The 26324-nt window shown below is 44.0% G+C and overlaps 1 protein-coding gene across 1 annotated transcript; it reads right to left on the reverse strand.

The window, feature by feature from the left end:
• Positions 1-475: 475 nt before the first annotated feature.
• LOC134323440 (neprilysin-like) lies at positions 476-26069 on the reverse strand. Its single transcript, XM_063004967.1, has 23 exons — positions 26007-26069; positions 19719-19889; positions 18744-18779; positions 18220-18381; positions 16720-16803; positions 16395-16490; positions 16191-16309; positions 14610-14675; positions 11899-12033; positions 10978-11079; positions 10710-10846; positions 8275-8368; positions 8049-8177; positions 7105-7203; positions 5879-5956; positions 5673-5776; positions 5394-5452; positions 3021-3140; positions 2520-2653; positions 1717-1782; positions 1493-1588; positions 720-796; positions 476-622 (listed from the first exon to the last, which is right to left on the reverse strand). Exons 1-23 carry the CDS (start codon positions 26065-26067, stop codon positions 523-525), a joined length of 2325 nt encoding a protein of 774 aa, XP_062861037.1. The 5' UTR covers positions 26068-26069; the 3' UTR covers positions 476-522.
• Between the last annotated feature and the right edge of the window lie 255 nt (positions 26070-26324).

The raw sequence follows: 26324 nt of genomic DNA on the forward strand, positions 1-26324 counted from the left end.
CACCACAGGACTGTTGGGTTCTTTGGCATGAATAGCTCTAGTAACTCAATACGACTCGATTAAGAGAAAAATTGAGACAAAAAATGCAGAAAAATGATCTGAATGTCGGTTCTTTGCAGCAGGATTCAGGATTTTTTGATTATTATGGGATTTATTGTGAACAAAAAAATAATCTGCTAGATATTAGGAAGCGGCTATGTTTAAAATAAGTACTTAAAACAAATGATCATACAAAATGCTACTGAGATCCCTGATTCACAGTTTGATTTGAGAGCGTCATAAAATCCGTCAACAGTTCGACAATTTCTTTTAAAAATTTACACGATTGTATAAACGATGAGCTCAGATCATGTGATGATCCTAACAAACAACCGACGCCCGGTCTGTACAGGATCGAACCCGAGCGCTGGAGAACGGGCGTGTCCGGTCTGGAACGACCGCGGTCCTACAGTCAGACGAGAGTCTTCAGGGTTTATTATTATTATTAAAATAGACCCTGTACTGTCCCTCTGTGTGGGGCGATCACCACACCCGGCACGACTTCTCGGGCACCATGAAGTCGTTTTTCTGGCACTTGAAAGCTTTGGCAAATTCTGGGAAGTTCTGCAAAGATCCGAGAACCCTGAAAAGAGAATCAAATCCTTTATAAACACAAAAGCTAGAAGAAGAATTTAGGATTTAGGAGCGGGTTAGGGTTAGGGTTCGGGTTAGGTTCCTACCTAAACTTCCCTGGACTGTGGACGTCAGTTTTGATGGAGTTGACGGCATGCTCAGGTCTGTAGGTTCCACACCAGACCTGGAGACAAACAAGGTGTGGATCACCAAGAAAGTATTCACCCGATTTAGTCGTAGCCAGTTCCTCTTCCTCTGCTGGAGACCCCGATGGTGTACTGAGGAGGGTATATTCTCCTGACACGCCCTTCCTACGACACGTGTGCACTCTACGACCCCTTCTCATCCCCACATACTTTGGTGGGTCGGTGCGTGAGGTCGGTCTCGCTCACGGAGAGTCACGCACTGATCTCCACGTTCCTCCACTTCTGTACAGGCGCATCAGACTACTAACCAGGGTCCTTACACAGCATCCAAGACCCCGCCCACTTTTTAGTCTCGTCTTTTCCCCACCCAGCAGACTAGTGGCTGATTTTTTTTGCTGCAGGCACTGCCAAATGTTGCCCAGTCAACCTCAATCTATTCTGATCGAGGTGTAAAAACATGGGCGTGTTCTATTCTGATCGAGGTGTAAACATGGGCGTGTTCTATTCTGATCGAGGTGTAAACATGGGCGTGTTCTATTCTGATCGAGGTGTAAACATGGGCGTGTTCTATTCTGATGGAGGTGTAAACATGGGCGTGTTCTATTCTGATCGAGGTGTAAACATGGGCGTGTTCTATTCTGATGGAGGTGTAAACATGGGCGTGTTCTATTCTGATGGAGGTGTAAACATGGGCGTGGTCTATTCTGGTAAAAGCCCTCGTGTCTAAATCTCACCTGAGCAAAATTGAGGAAGAAGAGCTGGTCGTGGTTTAGGTCGAGTCCCGGCAGCGGAGCTTCTCTTCCGTTCTTCCTGACGTAGTTCTGATAAGCCTGAAGTAAATAATGATGAAATGAGCTGGAGGTTTAACTGGATTTTGGTCCGGATGTGTCCGACTTTGTCTCTGCTATAAGATAAAATGACTGTAGTAGAAATGAAGGTCAGAATGTTCCGCACGTACCTGGAAGGACTGGCGAATTCCCCCGTTATCGGCAATATTCTCCCCGAGCGTGTTGTTCCCATTCAGCTTTTCATACAAAAAGAGAGAACAGAATAAAAAAGAAGACAGAAGATAACTTCAGGCTGAAGATTTCAGGCTGAAGAGACACTGAGAGATGCTGGGACAAAAACTGAGTCGAGTCGAGGTCACGCTGTCCCAACCTGCCTGTGAAACAGCCACAACTTGTAACCTGAAAATGGTCATGATGTGATATTTCATTACTTTTGCTACCTGCAAGTGCGGCACCACCTGTAAACGCTAGATGTGGAAGTGCCTCCTGGACACGGTGCTGATTACATTTACATTTATTATCCAGAGTGACTTACAGAGGAGCTTCCATAGTGAACATCACCATCCTCTGGTTTAGGTACACCGCAGGTATACAGCAGGTATAACATTTTGAGCACTGACAGGTGAAGTGAATAACACTGATTATCTCAGATCAGTCGATTTCTGGAAGTAAGAGTCAACCAAAGTGTCCAGACAATCCTAGCATGGACGTTTGGGACAGTGAATGAAAGGTAGGATCAAACCCAGGATCTTAGGGTTGATGTTATCCTGGCACCCACTTTGAACAAAGCAATTCCTGTATGAGCAGAAAGAAACAGGACAAAAGTACCAGACCATAGTTCCAGGAGTAAAGCCCAGTGTTGTAGGAGGTTCCAGACCTGCAGCAACCCTGACCAAGCTAAAGCTGGTGATAATAAATAAATGAACAACCTTATACTATACAGATGAAGTGCTAATATACTGTAGGAGCGTACGTTCTGCCCGTTAGCCAGGTCCCAGGAGAAGCCGCTGTACTGGTCCACGATACATTTAGAGAGCTCCTGGAAGTTCTGCGTTGAGGACGGCGTCCACCAGTCCTTCAGGTCTCCGTCTTTATCAAAGTTACGGCCTGTTAAAGTAAAAATAAATTAATACAGCGTTTAACATCATCCTTCAGTCCTGAGAAGAGGGCGTGTCTAAATTGTTAGATCCCTTAAAATGTTCCTACTGAGGCGCCTTAATTCTGAGTGATGATCTGGGACATGGGTAGATTTTTTTCTACTGAGGGAGCTCAGTAAGTTTTAAGACACAACCAAAGTACAATTGTGCTCAGGGGTCCATCAGTGATGATACTTATAGTTGCCCAGACAGTCTGAACTCCTTCTGTTACTGTCAGAAATCATCCAGATGTACAGAATCCATAAGCACAGAGACCAAGTTCATGTATTAAACACGTGTCATTTATTAGCCGGCAGGTAACAGATCTGATTTCTCACCATTATCATCGAAGCCGTGAGTGATCTCGTGCCCGATGACCATGCCAATACCACCGTAGTTGAGGGACCAGGGCTGTCCTTTACCAAAGAACGGAGGCTGGAGGATGCCGGCAGGGAATACTGTTAAAAATAAAGCATGGAAGAGTGACTTTACCGGGAAGTTTACATACACTTGAATACTGAGGGTTAAGGTCAGGGTCCTAGCAGTGGCAACCTGGCAGTGGTGGGGATTAAACCATCAACCTTCTGATTACTGAGTACTGACAGCCCAACCCTGCTTAGCTTCTGAGATCGGACGAGATCAGGCTTACTCAGGGTGGTGTGACCATAAGTAATTTCTTCAACACCACTTACAGGGGTTGGACAAAATAACTGAAACACCTGTCATTTTAGTGTGGTAGGTTTCATGGCTAAATTGGACAAGTCTGGTGGCCAATCTTCATTAATTGCACATTGCACCAGTAAGAGCAGAGTGTGAAGGTTCAATTAGCAGGGTAAGAGCACAGTTTTGCTCAAAATATTGCAATGCACACAACATTATGGGTGACATACCAGAGTTCAAAAGAGGACAAATTGTTGGTGCACGTCTTGCTGGCGCATCTGTGACCAAGACAGCAAGTCTTTGTGATGTATCAAGAGCCACGGTATCCAGGGTAATGTCAGCATACCACCAAGAAGGACAAACCACATCCAACAGGATTAACTGTGGACGCAAAAGGAAGCTGTCTGAAAGGGATGTTCGGGTGCTAACACGGATTGTATCCAAAAAACATAAAACCACGGCTGCCCAAATCACGGCAGAATTAAATGTGCACCTCAACTCTCCTGTTTCCACCAGAACTGTCCGTCGGGAGCTCCACAGGGTCGATATACACGGCCGGGCTGCTATAGCCAAACCTTTGGTCACTCGTGCCGATGCCAAACGTCGGTTTCAATGGTGCAAGGAGCGCAAATCTTGGGCTGTGGACAATGTGAAACATGTATTGTTCTCTGATGAGTCCACCTTTACTGTTTTCCCCACATCCGGGAGAGTTACGGTGTGGAGAAGCCCCAAAGAAGCGTACCACCCAGACTGTTGCATGCCCAGAGTGAAGCATGGGGGTGGATCAGTGATGGTTTGGGCTGCCATATCATGGCATTCCCTTGGCCCGATACTTGTGCTAGATGGGCGCGTCACTGCCAAGGACTACCGAACCATTCTGGAGGACCATGTGCATCCAATGGCGGTGCCGTGTATCAGGATGACAATGCACCAATACACACAGCAAGACTGGTGAAAGATTGGTTTGATGAACATGAAAGTGAAGTTGAACATCTCCCATGGCCTGCACAGTCACCAGATCTAAATATTATTGAGCCACTTTGGGGTGTTTTGGAGAAGCGAGTCAGGAAACGTTTTCCTCCACCAGCATCACGTAGTGACCTGGCCACTATCCTGCAAGAAGAATGGCTTAAAATCCCTCTGACCACTGTGCAGGACTTGTATATGTCATTTCCAAGACGAATTGACGCTGTATTGGCCGCAAAAGGAGGCCCTACACCATACTAATCAATTATTGTGGTCTAAAACCAGGTGTTTCAGTTATTTTGTCCAACCCCTGTAGAAGCTGCTGGAACTTGGGTGAGTGTCTACAGTCAAGTCAACTTTATTTACACAGCGCTTTTACAACAGACATTGTCTCAAAGCAACTTTAAGAGAATCCAGGACCAACAGACCAAAAACCCAGAGGGCGACAGTGGCAAGGAAAAACTCCCTTAAAAATACAGGAAGAACCTTGAGAGGAACCAGACTCAGCAGGGACCTCCATATTTCTTGGGTGGCCTGAAGGAAACTTTAAATAAATAGGATTTAAACAAATCGTACACACACTATTAAAATGAACTAAAAGTTATAACTAGCAAAAATTGTTTGAGTTATTATTGTAGAGAGACAGACGAGCCTTTGGATTAAGGGTATTAATGAAGCTCATGGTAGCTCACTTGACTGTGGACACGATTATGTTACAGTAGCTTTTAATTTACTGCTTTTATTATTGTTATTTTGTTTGTGAGTGTTGTTGGATTACGTATGAACATCCAGATAAAATTCCTCTCAGCAGAAGATGATGGTTTGGGATTCTTTTCTGATTTCCATAATATTTGTGTCTTTAAAGTTATCATTTGTGACCAAAGTGACCAAATACTAATAAAGCTTAATTAACTGCGATAAAACACTCTAGCACACTGAGGGTGAAAGTGCTGCAGTTACTCCCTCTGCTGGCTGATCACTGGTGCTGCAAAGAGACGGGGGATAACGGAGATCAGTGCGCGACTCTCCGGTATGGGATAAAAAGCTGCCTGGTGCAGGTGAAAATGCATTAAATATCTCGTTACCTATTTGATTTCTGCTGGATGAGTAGAAGGCGTTGACCACAGCCGCTCCTGAGATCCACCTGTAATAAAAATCATGACTTCATTTTAGAGCAGGTTAGAGTTTCACCACTGTTCTTTATTTATAAGAGGATTCGTTGTTTGTTTGTATGGACAAAAAACATTTTCCAGATTCAGATCAGGCCACAGACTGAAGACGTTCTGCATTAGCAAACATCCATCTCGACCTAGAGTTCATAAATATGTAGAAACCAGTCAAATATAATAAAACAACCATCGTACTCTTCTTTATTCACTTTCACTCTCAGTCTCTTCAGACGTTTCTTCTGCCCATATTCCAGATTCTTCAGGATGTTCTCAAAGTATTCTTCTGAACTGTAGCTCAGCTGGAATATTAAAACATAAATAAATAAATAATATCTGGTACAGATGTATGTGTATCTGATCTTTAAGATGCTGCTGCTAGTCACCGTATATAAACAACTCACGTCTTTATACTCCTCATCCAGGTACGTGATGTTCTTGATGTTCTCGGAGAAGCCGATTCTCTCCCGAATAGCACGAGCCTGCAGAAGCAACCGAGTCACAGTCAAACCCTGGTCACTTTAAATGTGCATTAAAGCTCCTCTTATATCTATTATAATGTTATATCTATTATAATGTTATATCTATTATAATGTTATATCTATTATAATGTTATATATATGATGGAATATATGAAGCTACGATACACAGCACAGCTACATTAATAGATGAATATAAACCCAGAACATCCAGCGACGGTGCGACGCTTCATGTTCTGTCTCACATACAAAAATTCTCCTCCATGTTTTACGTCCACAGAATCGGTTGTTAGTTTTGCAAACTCAGTTACCCGAGTCGTGTTTTTAGCTGCTTTACACTTCCACATCTTGGACGTTTTGACTAAGCGATTACTAACTGAATTGCCGTAGGATTGTTAGTGTAAGAGACTTTTCTGACAGTGTGTGATGCGTGTGTTTATGTATTGAGGCATTTTGTCCCTTTGTGGATTCCATAATGAATGTAAAAGTGTGTTTCTCTACACACATGATCGTTTTCTGCTCCCCAGAGTGTTCAGTTTATTTCTCTCTTTATAAACTCAGCAGCTCTAAACACGCTCGGTTACACCAGGACGCCTCGTAGTGCAGATTAACCAGGAAACCTGATACACTTGAGCACTGCATGAATGTAAACATTAAAACACTAAACACAAACATTATAGTTTAAATTTCACAGCAAAGTACATATTACACGGGAAGCGGCTCATTTAACGGGTCCATGACGTGATTTTCACGTCCTTAGTTATAAATGACAAGCAATACTGTTAACAATAATAAGAAATTAGGACAGAACATAATGATTAGAAAGCATCAGCTGATGTTATTATATTACAACTTTAAACCACCCCTGTAAAATAACATCTATATCGACCGCTTTGGTTTGACGAGCAGTAATTAGACGTGACGACGCCCATGAACCTGCTCACAACCAATCCAACATAACAAATCAACTAATATATTCATTTACACAAACGTTCTGATTTTATTTACTTCCAGAGAGACTTAGAATTATAACTGAATACAATCTGAGTGATTGAGAGAAACAGTGGGGTTTGAACCAGCAACCTTCTGATCTCTAGCTGAGCACCATTAATCACTGAGCTCTTCCTGCGACTCTGATATGAGAGACCCACCTTTTCTTCAGCAGCTCTCCTGGTCTCAGCGTCCATCCAGGTGAGGTCCTGCAGGTTACTGATGAACACCTGACGGATGTTCAAAATCATCTCGTCCATCTGCACCAATCAGAGAAGAGCTCGCTCGTTCTACTTCTACTTTATACTTAATTGTAGATCATTATTACAAAAATGTTTAAAAGATTTTAGCAGCTGTTGTTGTTGGACTGGTTAGGATTGATGTTCTCGTTATCTTCTTAAATCTTTTGATTATATTATGCACGGAAGATGGTGAAAGGCCAAAAATCATTGTAATTATTTATTAAATAATGGTTTTATTTGTATCATTCGCTGATGCATTTGTGCCAAGCCTCTACTCATCCATGTTTATAAAGGACTGAGTATTTTATAGATGGTCGTATCCAATTCCCCGCTGCTACCACTGCAGAGCTCCACTCCTGCCCGAGGAGGGTCATGACTAACACATGCTTCCTTCGACACATGTGCAGTACAGACCGCTTCTTTTCACCTGCACCAGGATGGTTCATAGGGATCCATATTGCGCACAGAGTCATGCACTGATCCCCATTATCCCCCGTCTCTGTGCAGCACCATCTGTCAGCCAGTAGAGGGCGTAATTACAGCAGATATAAGGACTATAAGATATAAGGAAGATATAGGGCACTCCCACCCTCAGACGAGCCGATTGTTGTCTGTATAGGTGCCCAGTCGGCCGTTAGCAGAGCTGAGATTCAAACCCATGACTTTGGGATGCCAGCTCAGGTGGGTTAGTGCCAAATCTGCTAATCTTTGGTTATTTATTTGAACAAATCTCTGACGTTCTGGGTTTTAGCCTTTTCACCTCCTCACCTAGTTTTCTGGAATGGATCCTTGAGTTGACCAAGTAACTAACTAGCAACTGCACTAACTATTTAACCAACAGTGACCACACCCACTCGACTCACCATTTCCTTGCTGTCTCCAGCGAAGGCTTCCTCCACGTACAGCCTGCCAACCGCATTCTCCATGTTGTTGTTGACGTAGTTGGCGCACTGCCTCCATATCGCCGCCTCCGTTGTGGTTCCAGAGATGGCCTGATAGAGGAGGGGTAACCACCGTAAAGGAGAAGAAGGTTAATTAAAGTCACTGGTCGTGGTTTCATTCATTAGGGAGAAGAAAGGTGGTACAGACTTTTCTGAAGGCTTTTCTGGTGTCTCTGTATTCTCGGCTCAGTCCCACCACCATGTTCATCACAAACCGCCACACCATGTAGTTCTGGATTTCTCTACACACACACACACACACACACACACACACACACACATGAAATAGATTTACCTGTAAAATATAAAGGACCATCCAACCCACAACCTTCCACTTGGGTAGAGCTGTGGGTCACCAAGTGGAAGGTTGTGAGTTCAAAGCCATTATTGGGCACTTTGGGGGGCCCATAAGGCTCTAGGGGGGTCATACAATGACTGATTCTGCACCCAAACAAAAAATGATTTTATTTTACTGTACTTATGTACATGTTTATATTATAAAGATGTTAATCTTATTATTATTATTGTTATTATTATTATTATTATTTATTATTATTATTATTACAGTCATTTTATTATTATTTATTATTATCATTATTATTATTTATTATTATTATTATTTATTATTATTATTATTATTGTTATTGTTATTGTTATTATTATGTATTATTATTATTTATTATTATTATTATTTATTATTATTATTATTACTATTATTTATTATAAATATTATTGTTTTTATTATTATTATTGTTGTTATTATTACGTTTAAGAGATCATATGAGGAACAAATAAATTTAAAAAATTACAATAAATAATAATAATTAATAATAATTTTTACATTTTCCTGCTTTGCTCTTGTTTATTACAGTTAAATCACATTTACCTCCAAACACTGTTTGCGTTTAGGAAACTGGACTCATAATCATAAGGTTGCCAGTTTAAGCCACACTGCTGCCAAGTTGGGCCCCTGAACGAGGCCCTTATCCCTCATTTGCTTGGATTGTGTTCAGTCATAATTGTTGATAAATGCTGCAATTTTAAACGTAATTTATGTGTTTCAGTCACAAGAGTTACTAACAGGTGTAATAAATCATATAAAGGAAAATATGAGCCTCCAACTCTGCAGCAACAGTTTAGGGAAGGTCCTTTCCTGAAGAGAAGCCCCCTGAGCTCAGCCCCACTCAACAGCTCTGGGATGAACTGGAACACTGACTGTGGATTGCTTGACCAACATCATTTGACTGAATGGGCTTAAATTCCCACAGTCATGCGTCACAATCTTGTTAGAAGCCCTCATAACATTCATAATAAAGTAATTTATTCTATAAATAAACCCCGTCCGTGTCCCCGAGGGCCCTCAGGAAACCCCGCCCGCTAGTTCTAACACCTGTGGAGGCGGAGCTGCTAGCACAGGAACCCATAGTTACGTTCCCATTCCTAATGATTACAGATCCAGGTGTAACCAGTTAAAAGGGATATAAACACTCTAAACAGACCCTCCAGCTCTCAGAACAGGGGGTGAGTGTGGTTAAAGAGGCTCTGGGGGGTACTTTAGTGCTATTTCTAAATGTCAGTTGGGTTTTATAAATGTTATTATTGAGCATTTGATGTTCTGTGTAGTTTTTAAACACAAAGAAAAAAAAAAAAAGGAAAAAACACCTTGTTTTGTTGTGGTTAGCAGTTTAGCTAATTTGAGGCTTTTCTGCTGCTGCTGCTAACTGCACATTTACGACATAATTCAGTTTTTTTAGCTTTGTAAATGCAAACCAGCGTCCCTAAATGATTTTAAAAGTATTAAACCAAGTTATTTACACACACAGCAGTTAGTACGATGGGATTTATCATCCTGCCTTGTTTTGTTTTGCTTTATAGTTGCTAGCAGGTTAGCTAAAACTCAAATAGCAGAGCATTTCCACATCTTTCAGAGAGCTTAAAATACGTTCGATTGTCCTAAAATACACTGTAAAATCTCCCACAATGCATGCCGATTTTGTGACCCACAAATTTACCACATCTCACCACTAGATGGTGGTGTTTCCACATCAGTGTTTAACTGAGGCAGTTTTCCAACAAGTGATGCTGAGAAATATTTACAAATAATCCCAAAATGTACAAGAAGAGAAAATTGAAGCAGAAGGAGGAAATTTAATGAAAGATGTGAAAGTGAAAATGAGTTTGTGCTTCTGGAAGAGAAAGCGGTGCGCCTCTTGTGTTATGAGGCGTGTCTGTGGTAAAGGAGAACAATATAATTGTAGATATACGTTATAAATATACAGAATAAATTTGGCATTTTGACAGCAAACACAGAATTTAGCCTCCAAGAAAAACAAATTGTCCAAGACTTGTCTCTCAGTCTGCACTGTCGCCTCACAGCAAAAAGGCCGTCAGGTTAATCGGAGATACTAAATTCCCCCGACCTGTCCGGGTGTTTCCTACCTTTCGCCCAGTGAATTGCACCCACCACGATCCTGACCAGGATAAAGTGGTGGTAAACAAAACAAAGACAATGAATGAATGATTGAGGTTTTCCAGAAGCAGAATTAGATGCACCAGTTTTGGAACTGTTTTTGAGAGACTCACCTCTTGGTGTAGCGAGCCAGGACCGGATTAAGTCGTTTCAGGTAGTTTGGGGCGTAAAGAATCACCTGCTCGCTGTCCATGATGGGGGTGTCGACTGTGCCCATGATTTTATTGGTGAACAGAGTCCAGTTAAAAACCTGAACCAGGAAAATCACATTTTATTATTATTTATTATTTATTAGCCTTTAATTTAATAAATAAAAACAATTCTGAGAACTAAAAGCCGAATAAACAAGCGAGAGTTTAATAAAAATATAAGTGAACGTACGGTGGAGTCGAACTCCAGAGTGAAGTTGGTGTTGAGGGTCTCCAGGGGCATCTTGTTATACAGCAGAACTGGATTGTTTCGGTCTTCTGGAGTGTCTGTGGCCTAAAGGAACGAGAATTTGGGAATTAGATACTCACATTTATTAACTGAAATACTGAGAAGGTTTTGGGTTCGATTCCCAGGTGGAACGGTCCGGTTCCTTTCAGCCAGTTTGAAAGCCGACAGTGAGCAGTAATGGAGACGGAGCTGATGAGTGTAAGCTGTGTTGGGAAGAAGTGCTTTTTTTTTCACTTGCACTTTCTCCCAGTTTAGTCATAGCCAGTTCCTCTTCCTCTGCTGGAGACCCCAATGGTGTGCGAGGAGGGTATATTCTCCTGACACGCCCTCCCTCCAACACGTTATATTCGCCCGTACTTCGGTGGATCGACGCGTGAGGTCGGTCTCGCTCATGGAGAGTCACGCTCTGATCTCCACGTCCCTCCACTTCTGTACAGACGCCTCGGGCTACTAACCAGGGTCCTCACACGGTGTCAAAGTCCCCGCCCAATTTTTAGGCCCGTCTTTTCCCACACAGCAGACTAGCGGCCGATTGAGGCCGCTGATGGGCGCCCAGCCGACTGGTAGCAGAGCTGAGATTCAAACTCAGAGAGTCCATCACCAGTGCACCACCTGGGCACCTATGACAACATTGTTCAGGACTATTTGTCGGTCTGTGGGGGCTCCAAGTGGCAAATAAATAAATAATAAATTATAATATAATATAATATAATAAATAATATAATATAATATAATATAATATAATATAATATAATATAATAAATAAATAAATAATATAATAAATAATAAAAATAATAAATAAATAAATAAATAATATAATAAAAGTTTGATGAACATAAAGACTTTTTTCATGTCACTACTCACGTTAGCGAGCTCCTTCTCCATCTGCATGACCCTCACCACCTCCTGCCTGACGCTCGTCTCGTTGGCCTCCAGGTTCCTGTCCTTACGGACCAGCATGGCCAGATTAACCATGAAGTCTTCATACGTGACACACGCCTGAGAACACAGCAAACTCACACCGGTGAGGACAGAGGGGCGAGGTGGGGGGTTCCGGGGGTGAATAAGCTATTAAATTATGAACTAATCTTCCCCTCCTGACGTTCGGCTCCCCGGTTATTTAGGAAGCATTGTGGAACTCCCATGATGCATTATGCAACCTAATTGGGTTCGTCTTGTTACTGACCCCGTCTGTCTGTCCTTCCTCTCGTGACGGTTCACACCGCCTGGGCATTTTCACGCCTCCTGATTGGTTAAATCAGATCACATGCAGAGGACACGATGTCCCGTCTCTTTTGGGTTCGTCCAGCGGGACTCGTGCTGAGGGTCTCGTTTTATATCATTATTGGTTCTAATTTCCCTCCGGGTCTGGAACACTTTACACCCACGTTTTTCTAGTCGTATCCAATTCCCAGAGTGCACTTCTCTTCCATCCATGTCCCCTATGGCACTTGTGCAATACAGACCGCTTCTTTTTACCTGCAAGCAGGTGAGTTCATACAGAGGTGTGTATCGTGAACAGAGTCTCCGTTATCCCCCGTCTCTGTGCAGCACCATCGATCAGCCAGCAGAGGGCGTAACTGCAGCATTAATGAGGAATCCAGTCCAGCACTCCCCCCTCAGACGAGATGCCAGCTGCTGATGTGCTAGAGTGTTTATAATAATGATGATAAAAAGCTAAAACCTCACACATCATATCGTAGGTCCTTCATAAGACCTCAACCATTCTTCACCCCCAACTCCAAACCAAGGCAATCATCTCTGCATGAGGATCTTCACTAAGTTTCCTCACGTGTATATTGTGGTTATAAACGGTGAGGGTGGAGGAGGAGGAATCGGGCGTGTCTGAGAGACTGAGAGACGCTTATAGTCCTGATTTAGCTCCATCTGATTTCTACCTTTTTAGTTCTGTTCTGTTTGGTTTGGTTCTGTTTGGTTTGGTTCTGTTCTGTTCTGTTTGGTTCTGTTTTGTTCTGTTTGGTTCTGTTCTTTTCTGTTCTGTTTGGTTCTGTTCTTTTCTGTTCTGTTTGGTTCTGTTCTGTTTGGTTTTGTTCTGTTTGGTTCTGTTCTGTTTGGTTCTGTTCTGTCGTAATCGCTCGTATCTGAGAGACTGAGAGACGCTTATAGTCCTGATTTAGCTCCATCTGATTTACACCTGTTTGGAGGCTGAAAGAAGCTTTAAGGGGAAGAAGATTTTCATGTGATGATGTGAAAGCACCGGCGCATCAGTGGCTACCCGATGGATCGACAGCACCACTGGGAATTCCAACCTTGAACCCGGGGCAGCAGAATTTACCACTGCGCCATCTGAGCGCCCCGTACACACATATACGTACATTTGATTATAGTTACTAAACAACATTTACTTTATCAGTTTTATTTCTTGTGTATAAATCCACACTTTTGTTATTATTTATAATTAGTAAATATTTGTACGTTTAGAAGAACGTAAAAACTTTAATCATATTTAATAAATTAAACTAAAAGCTTGAACGCTGGTACATCTGAGCTAACGCGTCTTTGTTAGCGTTTCCTATAAATGAGACTTTTGAAGGTTCCTGCTGAAACCCGGTCCTGTTGAGACACGTCCGGTGCTCACGGCCCTGAAAGTGGAATCTGTTGGCAATAAAATATCAGCCTGTTAGCCGAAACGTCCTCAGTGTTCCTGTCTGTAACACCAAACCTGTTCAAGCCCAAAAACGCTTCAGCTTACTGAATTACTTGGTAACTGAGTAGGTGAGTGGTGTTTAGCAGACGCTTTTATCCAAAGTGACTTACAGTCTAAGAAATTTAGGGTTAAGGGCCTTGCTCAAGGGCCCAACTATGGCAACCTGGCAGTGGTGGGGTATGAACTGGCAACCTTCCGATTACTGGTCCAGAACTTGCGAGTTCAAATCTCTCAGCGCTGGAAGTGATTCCTCATAACTGCTGCAGTTACTCCCTCTGCTGGCTGATCGATGGCGCTGCACAGAGACGGGGGATAACGGAGGTCGGTGCGCAACTCTCTGTGCGCGATACGGATCTCCGTATGAACCCGCCCGGTGCAGGTGCAAAGAAGCGGTACTGCACACGTGTCGGAGGTGGAATGCGATGGTTAATCAGTGAAAAGTGTTTAAAGAAGAGGAATAAAATGCTCCTAGAGAAAAAGGGTTAAAATTGAACAACAGTGCATTATTTATTTATGTATTTATTTATTTAATTTGTGCATCTGTTTATTTATTTAATTTTTTTTTTTTATGTATTATTTATGCAATTTTTGTATTTATTTATTAGTGTATTTATTTATTTGTTTAATTTATTTATGTATTTATTTATTTTGTTGTATTTATTTTATTTATGTATTTAATTTGATTAATTAATTTATTTATTTTATTCATTATTTACTTCATAGAGTAAATAGTGAAAGCAAAGCAAAATCTCGGAGGCAAACACAAATTTTACTTCCAAAGTCCCTTATAGAGTCACAAATCAGTTCCGTTTCTAACGTTTCACCTTCGAACATCACACGTCCTGTTTCCTGCGTCTCCACTGGGACTGAAACAAACCCCCTTTCTTATAAAAACCTAAAATATTACCTCCTCGTAGGGTCCGGTGCAGGCGTAGTAATCTCTGGAAAGCAGGCCGAGACTCGGCTGGTCGAACTGGTGAAGATAATCAGAGCGACACACAATCAGCCTTTCATTCTCTACAGGAAACGTAATGCGCCCCCCCCAAACACACCCCCCACACACCCAACAAACCCCCACTACACTCCCATTACCTAAACACGATCAGTTACCAGGAATTAATATAAAAGCTTTTTAGGAGACGAATCCGAGCCCTGAAGACAAAGACGTGACTGTGAGGTTGTGAAACTTCAGCTTGTGTGTTCAGACAGGAGGAACCTGGAATCTTTCGGTGCCCTAAAGGAAACCCCAGAATGTCCGAAATGAGAAAAGGAAACGTTTAGGGAACAGTGGGAGCCTCGTTTGTAGAGCTTTGAGCCACTGTTGGACCCTTGAGCAAGGCCCTTTGCCTCGTCTGCTCTAGGCGGGGCCGTACCAGGGCTTTTGTGTCCCTAAAAAATTGCGAACGTCCTAAATAAAGTTGGGCAGCAAGTATTTCCTAAATAATGTGGACTTTAATATGACCTCTGACCCTGCACATGGTCTGTATTTACTGTCTGTGTGTCTTTTATGTTGTGGGAGCCTAGTGGGTGGAGCTTTGGTTTATCAATTGGAAGATTATGGGTTCATATCCAGGCTCTGCTATGCAGCCACTGTTGGGCCCTTGAGCAAGGTCTTTAACCCCGTCTCCTGCAGTTGATGGATGGTGCTGCACAGAGACGGGGGATAATGGGGATCAGTGTGTGACTCTCTGTGCGCTATACGGATCTCTGTATGAACACGTCTGGTGCAGGTGAAAAGAAGCGTTCCTCGGTTAGGAACGTGGGTCGGGGAATTAGATATGACTAAATTGGGGAGGAATGAACGAGAATCCGCGTCTCCGATTGGCCGACGAGTGATGACATCAGAACGTCGGATCAGTGATGTCAGACACGCTACGAACATTCATGCGAACACGAGTAAATGAGACGAAACGGCACGACGGCTTAACGTGACGGAGAGAAGGTCCTGGGTTCGAGTCCCAGTTTAGAGAAGCTAAACCTAGCAGGACTGACGCTCAGAGCAGACGGCGGGTTCGTTATCTGCCGGAATTTGTTACCGGAACGGAGCCGCGTGCAATTAGCAAAGCGCTGAGAGATATCTCACCTCAGTGCCACGCCTCTTTTATGTGTTCGCAGCTCGGTGTTTATTGATTACTGGCGCCAGTGTGAGTTGCTCGGGCCCCTGGGTTCCATCATCGTCTTTTGTCGCCGTCGGAGGACGAACGTTCGCTATGTTCTCCTCGTGTGTTCTCGTCCTACATCAATAGGTGTCTGGAGTCAATAGGTACGTATACCTACTAAAAAAAAGGGGTACGTGGGTGTGGTATCCTCCTATTAATTTAGTCATATCCGATTCTTACGGAGATCCGGAGATTCCTCATGACTGCTGCAGTTACGCCCTCTGCTGGCTGATCGATGCCGCTGCACAGAGACCCTCGGACGAGCCGATCGCCCCACAGCGCCCCCAAGAGTAGAGGAGGTATGAAATACAAATCAGGAATGCACCTACATGAATGATATGAGCGTTGGAGTCCCGGTCGTCGGTCCCGATGAAGAAGCTGATCAGGACCTGCTTGCCGTATTTCTCGTTCAGTCTGGCCATCACGTCTTCTGCTTTCCAATTTGTCCCTGAGGAAAATAATAATAAAATAGCAGATCCGTGAAGCTGGACTATTTGTGCAAGTAAATAGTTCGTAGTAACGTTGATATTTACCGAATTTTGCGTCCCAGTCGTCCACTGCGATGGGCCACTCGTGTACGTCCGGTAGCATCTTTAGCAGAGGCGTTCCTCCTCTCTGTTCGATCAGACCTGTCCAAAATAATAAGGAGCTCTGGGATGAACCGGAACATCGACTGATCGATCAGTGCCCAGCCTCATACACACACATGGTGTCATCCTTCGATTAAATGGGCACAAATTCCCATACACAGACACACTTCTCAGAAGAGCTGCTGACGTTCTGGCCGAAAAGATCACACGCGCTCGCGGTCAGGCGTCCGAATACTTTTGACCATATGGTGTGTATACGTGGACTTACTCTCATTGATGCATGATCTGTAGAGGGTTTTAGCTTTGGTTGAAGAGCTGCCGGTGCTGCCTCCATCTTCTCTCTCCAGGACTCCTGGACGAAACAAACATGAAACAGAGTCAGATACCGGTCGGCTGGGCGCCCCCTAGCGGCCACTAGTGTGCAGGGTGGGAAAAGACGGGACTTAAAAAGTGGGTGGGGTCTTCGACGCTGTGTAGGGACCCTGGTTAATACCTGCTCTGGTCCATAGTGCTTCTGCTTTGCACAGTTGTGTTAACGTGTATCTGTTAACGCAACGGCCACCCGCGTTCACTGACGAGAGTTTTCCGAAGTCTTCTAATTTAAACGCAAACACGTTTATTCTCTGTGTTTCTGTTTGGGGTTTTTATTCGGTCCTTAATTGGGTCTGTTTGTAAATGCTTAATAAGAAAAGGGCAGCGGCTGCCTGCGCATCTATGATTGCCATACGGACGCTGGGTGGTCCCTAATCCAGAGACCCCATCCAGCTTTAAAACCGCCCCCTCAATCAGCCGCTCCGTTCCCATGATGTCTTTTATATATCTGACTCTATCATTTATTCACATCAATAAACCCTGATTTATATTTATACTTTATTATATATATTTATTTATATATAAACTCACTGTCCATTTTATCAGCTCCACTTAACATATAGAAGCACTTTGTAGTTCTACAATTACTGACTGTAGTCCATCTGTTTCTCTACATGCTTTGTTACCCCCTTTCATGTTGTTCTTCAATGGTCAGGACCCCCACAGAGCAGGTATTATTTAGGTGGTGGATGATTCTCAGCACTGCAGTGACACTGACATGGTGGTGGTGTGTTAGTGTGTGTTGTGCTGGTATGAGTGGATCAGACACAGCAGCGCTGCTGGAGTTTTTAAACACTGTGTCCACTCACTGTCCACTCTATTAGACACTCCTACCTAGTTGGTCCACCTTGTAGATGTAAAGTCAGAGACGATCGCTCATCTATTGCTGCTGTTTGAGTCGGTCATCTTCTAGACCTTCATCAGTGGTCACAGGACGCTGCCCACGGGGCGCTGTTGGCTGGATGTTTTTGGTTGGTGGACGATTCTAAGTCCAGCAGTGACAGTGAGGTGTTTAAAAACTCCAGCAGCGCTGCTGTGTCTGATCCACTCATACCAGCACAACACACACTAACACACCACCACCATGTCAGTGTCACTGCAGTGCTGAGAATCATCCACCACATAAATAATACCTGCTCTGTGGTGGTCCTGTGGGGGTCCTGACCATTGAAGAACAGCATGAAAGGGGGTAACAAAGCATGCAGAGAACCAGATGGACTACAGTCAGTAATTGTAGAACTACAAAGTGCTTCTATATGGTAAGTGGAGCTGATAAAATGGACAGTGAGTGTAGAAACAAGGAGGTGGTTTTAATGTTATGGCTGATCAGTGTATTTAACGTTGTCATTATAATAAACATTATTTTGAGTTGTGTATCGTGAAACAGAACTCATACCCTTCAGCACCACCTCCATCTCGTCCCGCAGAATGTCGAACGTACTGTAACGTGAACTGGTCTCGGGTATGATGTTCTTCTTTAACCAGCCTCCACAAGCGTACTGGTAGAAGTTTTCACACGGGTCCACGGTGTCGTCCATGTTCTCGATCAGACGAGAAGCTAAAAAAATAAAGACAATAAAAAAATTATTACTGTTTTATTTCTCCTTTTTCTCATGGTTTAGTCATAGCCTGTTCCTTTCCCTCTGCTGGAGAACCCAATGGCACGCCCTCCCTCCGGCACATGTGCAGCACCGACCACTTCTTTTCATATCTGAGAGTCACACACTGATCTCCGTTATCCCCCGTCTCTGTGCAGCATCACCGATCAGCCAGCAGAGGGAGTAACTGCAGCACTTATGTGGAATTTCCAGAATGCACTTACTTGGTTAAGAGGTTAATTAAAGCTCAAATCTTTCTGTGAGTTACCAGATCTGTATGTTTGTGTATTTTTGTTGATGCTAGTTAGTTAAAAGTGCTTACCTGAGCGTGTGCAGTCAGCCGTGGTGCAAACCCCATCTAGAAGAGATCAGGAGACTCTGGGTCAGCGCTTCACAGGGTTAATATATAATGCTGAGCGAGCAATGTTCTAAAGTCCTATTAATAATTAAATATGAGCCATAATAATGTCGGATAAATTACCATCGTAAAGAAATAAACGTGAGCTCAGCAGAGTAAAATCTATAACACAATTCTTATTATTCAGATTGTTGACGGTCTTTATTAAAACTTGATAAAAATCAATTTGCTGTGTTGGCCGAGAGATCAAATTTGCTTGATGGCAACTGATGAATAATCGCTCCTCACAGACCATCGGTCCTAAATCTGTTACACCTACAGCAATATTCCTACCAGCCCACAACATTCCCAGCTTGTAAATCCATCCTTGACTTTGACTCCTCCGTAGTGGTGCAGTGGGATATTCCGCTAGCACACCAGCGCTGAGACTCTGAACTCATCTAGCAGGCATAATCGGCAGTGCCTGCAGCATACACGTTACTGCTAGGGCGGGATGACCGGACTATGTGGGCGGGGTCTTCAAACGCTGTGTAAGGACCCTGATTAGCAGATAGAGGCACCTGTGCATAACGCATGGGTGGAAAAGGGTTCCGCTAAGGGCTGTGCACCTCTATCGGTCGGAGGAGGCGTGAGCAGCAATATACCCACCTCAACTGCAATCAGGGATCCACCAGCAGGGGGAGACAAACTGACTATGATAAATCAGGGAGAAAATGCAGAATGAAGCCAAATTAATTACTGATATAAAAATGATCAATATTGATGTAAATACAGCCTCATAATATTACAAAATATAAATATTATAGTTTATCAGAATGTACGTTTTGATTTTAAGGTAAATTATAAATAATATAAGCTAAAGCTTTTATGGTACGATCTCGTGAGGGATTAATTCCAGTTCTTAAGGTTTAGGAGTCACGGTTGGCCGCCGGTACTCACCGCTCTCTCTGTGCGTAACGAAGAGGACGATGAGGGCCAAGACGATGATGAAGAGCAGCGACACAATGGTCAGGAGACCTATCTCCAGGGACGTCCATCGAGACTTCTTCTTCTGCGTGTTGTTTTCAGCCATGGTGCGCCGTCCTTCTGGAGCAGCCTGGAGCAACTCACCTGAGAATCACCACAACAGAATTAAACACCCACATGAATCAGAGCTGAAGGTGAAAGCCAGCGCAGAACCACGGTGGACTCTCGGCGTTCCTCGATGAAGCTGATGTACCTCAGGAGAAACAAAGTCACGTCCTGATGCTCGGCGCTTCTGGTTTCTTTTTTCAGCCCTCGGACAACTGAGCAGTCCGAGCCTCGAGCTTCAGGTTGTTAAGTTTATCTCAACGCGCAATTAATCCTTGATCCCTCTGACAGGTGCGCGCACACACACACACACACACACACACACACACACACACTGGAGTTGGGAAGGACCTTCCTGCTGAGTTCGCTCTGACACGAGACTTTCCAGTACAAAGTTCCAACCTCGTGTTAATGAAGGAACGAACACCAGGCCACAAAGTTCTCGATAACGTACACCCGGAGACACCGGCCTGACGGAGAACGTCGGTAAAGAGGGTCAATAAAACAAAACTGTCCCGTTATCGGGTTTAATAGGCAGATGAGATAATAATGGAGCTTATTGTTATTATATATTTCATCTTTAAGTGTCTCCTGGCGAGCGTGACTCTGGTCTTCATGTTCCTTTGGGTTAGTATCCCATCCACTTTCCATGGATAGCGTATGTCTCTTATTTTTTATGATGTTTGCTCCTTTGTGACTCGTGTTTGTGCTTTTGGAGAAATGTTGGTATTCTGGACCCATTGTTTTCCCATTGGGAGATAAAGTCTCTCACTGTGGGTCAATAGAGTCCTTCAAAATTATTTATTTAGCGACCGCCTTTATCCAAAGTGACTTACATTACATTATACAGTCTGAGCAATTGAGGGTTTTGCTCAAGAGTGGCGGGGCTTGAACCAGCAACCTTCTGATTACTAGTCCAGTACTTTAAGGCTGGCAGCAGAGCCTAATCATTTAGCGAACACCTTTATCCAAAGAGACCTTACTTACTAAAACTAGAGTCCTTAGAAACTACTTTCATTTAGGAGATGCTTTTATCCAAAGCGACTTACATTACAGTAACAGTGAACAGTCTGAGCAATTGAGGGTTAAGGGCCTTGCTCAAGAGTCCAACAGCAGCAATGTGGTGGTGGTGGTGGGGCTTGCACCAGCAACCTTCTGATTACTAGTCCCTGGTAGCACAGCCGAGATTTGAACTTGCGAGTTCGAGATGTCAGATCAGACCAGATCATGTTGGGGACAGTGGAAGCCTTGAGGGAGATAAAGACTCTCGCTGTGGTTCCATAGAGTCCTTAAAAATTACTCATTTAGTGGACACCTTTATCCAAAACGACTTACATTACAGTAAGAGTATACAGTCTGAGCAATTGAGGGTTAAGGGCCTTGCTCAAGGGCCCAACAGTGACAATCTGGCAGTAATGGGGCTTGAACCAGTGACCTTCTGAGTACTAGTCTAGTACCTTCACCACTAGACTACGGTATGGCTTTTCTTTAACGCTGCTGAGAGATACCAGATTGCATCCGAGGAGAGCACGTCACTGTACATGCCTCTTCCGACACGTGTACAGCCCTCCTCTTCTCGACCCTGCATTCTGCACAGGCGTCTCTTCCGCCAATCAGGGTCCTTCCACAGCGTATGAAGACCCGCCCACCCACACATAGTCTGTTCTCCACAGGCACTGCCAATTATGCCCACTAGATGGCACCCAGCCGACCGGTGGCCAGACCGAGTTTCGAACCGAGAATCTGTGGTGTTTTGAGGCTCTATTTATCCAAACGCCGCTGAGAGATCACTGAAGCACTGTGGACTTTATAAAGTACCACAATATCGCCAAAAAATGTCAACTATGCACAGAATTAAACCCTCCGTGTTCTCATCCTGTTCCCCAAGAGTCCAAAAGAGCAGATCTGAGCGCCTGGAGGATCAGGAAGGATTCAGTACTGAAGAATTCCTCCAGATTTGATGTGCCGGATTCTCCCATCACATCCAACATTAATAATAGATGTTCAGTAGTATTACAACCTAACACTGATAATAATCATTACAATTAATATTACACTGATCAGTCATAACATTAAAACCACCTCCTTGTTTCTACACTCACTGTCCATTTTATCAGCTCCACTTACCATATAGAAGCACCTTGTAGTTCTACAATTACTGACTGTAGTCCATCTGTTTCTCTACATGCTTTGTTAGCTCCTTTCATGCTGTTCTTCAATGGTCAGGACCCCCACAGGACCACCACAGAGCAGGTATTATTTAGGTGCTGGATGATTCTCAGCACTGCAGTGACACTGACATGGTGGTGGTGTGTTAGTGTGTGTTGTGCTGGTATGAGTGGATCAGACACAGCAGCGCTGCTGGAGTTTTTAAACACCTCACTGTCACTGCTGGTTTGAGAATCGTCCACCAACCAAAAACATCCAGCCAACAGCGCCCCGTGGGCAGCGTCCTGTGACCACTGATGAAGGTCTAGAAGATGAGCGACTCAAACAGCAGCAATAGATGAGCGATCGTCTCTGACTTTACATCTACAAGGTGGACCGACTAGGTAGGAGTGTCTAATAGAGTGGACAGTGAGTGGACACAGTGTTTAAAAACTCCAGCAGCGCTGCTGTGTCTGATCCACTCATACCAGCACAACACACACTAACACACCACCACCATGTCAGTGTCACTGCAGTGCTGAGAATCATCCACCACCTAAATAATAGCTGCTCTGTGGGGGTCCTGTGGGGGTCCTGACCATTGAAGAACAGCATGAAAGCATGTAGAGAACCAGATGGACTACAGTCAGTAATTGTAGAACTACAAAGTGCTTCTATATGTTAAGTGGAGCTGATAAAATGGACAGTGAGTGTAGAAACAAGGAGGTGGTTTTAATGTTATGGCTGATCAGTGTATTTCTTCCACATTTACTTAATTATAAAAGAATTAATGTGATAAATTAACCAGAAAGACGTTTTTGTTGCTCTTCACCTCATTTCTGAGAATAAAGGCACAGAAGAAAGCATGAGAGAGTAAAAGCAGAGTTTGTGTAACCATGACGTGTGTGTGTGTGTGTGTGTGTTACGTCTGCTGGATGATTTTTTCCGGATGCTCCCTCGTGAAGCCCTATAATTTCCTGTGAATGCATAAGATATGAAAGGACCATAATCCTTTGCTCCTAATCCCCTCTAAAGCCTCGCCTAAAGTGAGCAATCAGCGCTCGCCTCCCCTGAAGTGCGTGCGAACGCGGCGGTGTGTGTCGGCGGGTGTGTGTCGGCGGGTGTGTGTCGGCGGGTGTGTTCGGAATCCGAGTCGCTCCTTGGCACGTTCACAAATCCTGGCAGCTCGAACGCCAAATATGAAAATACTTCATTTATGTAGAATGTTTGAACAATCTGGCAGAGATCCGTATCGCGCACGGAGAGTCACACACTGATCTCTATCATCCCCGTCTCTGTGCAGCACCATTCATCCGCCAGCAGAGGGCAGAACTGCAGCAGTTACGAGGAATCTCCCCTTCAGCACTCCCTCCCACCCATCATCACCCTGGCCGGAGAGAGTCACAGACTATCACCCACCCTCCAACATGTACACATTCTTACACTGGTCAGAAACGGAGTCTCACAGAGAGCCGCACCACGTATGTAATTCTGATTCATCTGTGTATTGTACGGAGAGTCAAGCTATGCAGCTCAGTGAGCCCCTTCTCCAAGCCAGCAGGGGTCGCCATTCCAGCAGCAATAAAAAAAAACCATCGACAAGGTGATAATGAGATCCAAACTCAAGAGACCTCAGCAGTGGTGGGCTGGTGCTTTTGACCACTGCGCCACACGAGCGCCCCAAATAAACAAACTCCCAGTTAACCACCAGAGTCAGAAAATATCCTGCTTTATTTTCCTTTTATTCTATTTGTGCCGCTCACCTGACTGAAACCCTGAGCTGGTTTAGGAACGTCGTTACCGTGCAGTTTGTAGCCTGGTTGATCTTTTCGAGAGAATTTCAATTATTCAGAACGTTTGAAGTTAATCTGATTCTACCTTTATCATTTACTAACGAGATATAGATTCCAACCCCCCTTTTACCCCCCCGCTTACCAAAAAAGAAGCACATATTTTACTGCTAGAAGATTATTTTATTATATTATTATTATTATTAATATAAATCCTACATGATTGAGGTGTGACGGACCTGCAGGACCATGCAGTATGACCTGAGCCGCTGAGTGACCACCGTGTAACGTGATACGCTGGTCAGTACGCAGCATGGATCCCGTCACCACGTGCTGAAATGTGCAGGATCGGGTCCTCTCAGGATCAGTCCTGGAGCCGGACTTTATCTCTCACATGATTAAAGTTTGGAGACGCTTGTGAGGAATTTGGCTTGATTGTGTCCCCCCCCCCCATTAAACCCCCCCCCCCCCACACACACACACACACATCCTCCCCAAAAGTTCCCAAGCAAAGCAAAAGGTGAAACTGAACCGTTACTAACTGCCTTCACACTACGAAAACATCATCGTTAATTCGGCACTTACTGTGTTTATACCCAGTGTTTAAGGTGGACTGGGTGTAAGGGGGGGGGGCACTTTATACACTAAACTGTAAATGTAAAAGAAAAAAAACCCACCTTAAATTCTTATTTTCTGTATTTAGCAGAAACAATCGTAATTTTAGATTTTCTACACAAAATAACAAACTACAACCAGATTTAACTTAAACTGAACTCTAAACTCGTCCGGCTATTAATCAGGCTTTAAAAAAACAGCTGGAACCGTCTGACCTCTGGGTGGCGCTCTCACATAAAACAAATCTAAAACTCTCCCCGTCTTCTTTCCCCTCGGTTACACCTACATTACCGTTCCCCAGTTTCTGGATAAACGCGGCAGCTCCAGAGAAACGAAAACTAGACACTGAATGCAGCTGAGTTCAGAGGGAAGTGGCTATGTTTAAGTTAAAGAAGTATAATTATCTTCTTGTTAGGATCGACACTGTGGACGATCATTAATCACTCAGATAAACAGGGAGTGGAATTGTTAGTAATCAGGAGATCTGTTAGATTCTGGGGCCCCGTGGTTGTGGCCCCGTGGTTGTAGATTTTTACTCCATCTGACCCCCAACAAGAAAAGGCTGATAGCAGCTCTGAGATTCGAACCCGGGTGGTGGGCTGGCGTAATAGACCGCTGTTGCTAGAATAATAAACTGTATCCGCCAGGACGAGGGACTAACTGAGTCCAAACTTCAGTCACTAATCACAAAACACGTCACCTCCAGATATTCTTTCATATAGTGCCTGTTTTACCACCTCTTAATCCTGGTCAAGGTTGCAGGGGGTCTGATTCACTGGGCGAAAGGTAGGAAACACCCTGGATGGGTCGCCAGTTCACAGGGCACACACAAACACACTGCATGTCTTTGGACTTTGGGAGGAAACTGGAGCCCCTGGTGGAAACCCACACAGACACGCGGAGAACATGCAAACTCTACACAGAAAGGACCCTCATTGCTCCGCCTGGGAACAGAACCCAGAACCTGCCTCCTGTGAGGCAGAAGTGCTATCTATCGAGTTACATCCTCTGATTTTCTTGTATGTTTACGTTAAGCTTGCTCGACTGTGGATATAAACAGGGAAGTTTCAGCAGCCTTTAATTCCTACCAGTGTTTAGATTCACATCCAGGTTATCCAGTTTGGGTTTTCTTCCTGACCTTGGTAGAAAGGCTACAGCTTCATGCACTTTATAATTACAGACAGCTGAAGGTTGTTTATATGTGTGTGTGTATGTATATTTTGTTTATATAAAAACAGATATTATAGAAATGTTCAATTTTACTTATAATTTACATCTCAGACATTTTAATGCTGCCAAAAGTCACGTGTCTCCCCTGATTCTAAACTAGGTGGACATTAGTGGTCAGAACCTATGAACCTAATGAACACGACTGTGGGACTTTGTGATGCTTTTGTCACATCAAACACCCTCCAACACCTGATCCAGGTCTAAACCTGCACCCACAGCTCATATCTGAATGTTTATCTCATTGGTCCTGATTCCAGGAGCGCATTAACATCATTACGCTGAAACATGAGCGAGGTTCTAGTAGTTACGATCGCAAACCAAACTGCACCTGATGAGTTTAATTATAAATCCATGTGGGTGCGAACAGACTCACCTGGTGTCTCAGGAAATTTGCGGTCGATGACATAAATGGGCATCACCAAGCGATCAAACATCAGCCGGAGATGGAGGAGCTCATTAAGCTTCAGCCACACACACACACACACACACACACACACACGCGGTTCCTCCACTAGAACATCTCCTTTATACACCCCACGATCACACACACACACACACACACACACGCGTGTCTCCCAGTACAAACACTCCGTGTGCTCTGCAGAAGTGCTGAAGTTGTGCTCGGGTTCGAGGTTTCCTCCCCTGAGAGGCGTTACGAGGAAAAGCCGCTCCGAGCCGCTGCGTGCCAACG

The sequence above is a fragment of the Trichomycterus rosablanca genome, chromosome 11 (assembly GCF_030014385.1).
Source record: "Trichomycterus rosablanca isolate fTriRos1 chromosome 11, fTriRos1.hap1, whole genome shotgun sequence".
NCBI lineage: Eukaryota > Metazoa > Chordata > Actinopteri > Siluriformes > Trichomycteridae > Trichomycterus > Trichomycterus rosablanca.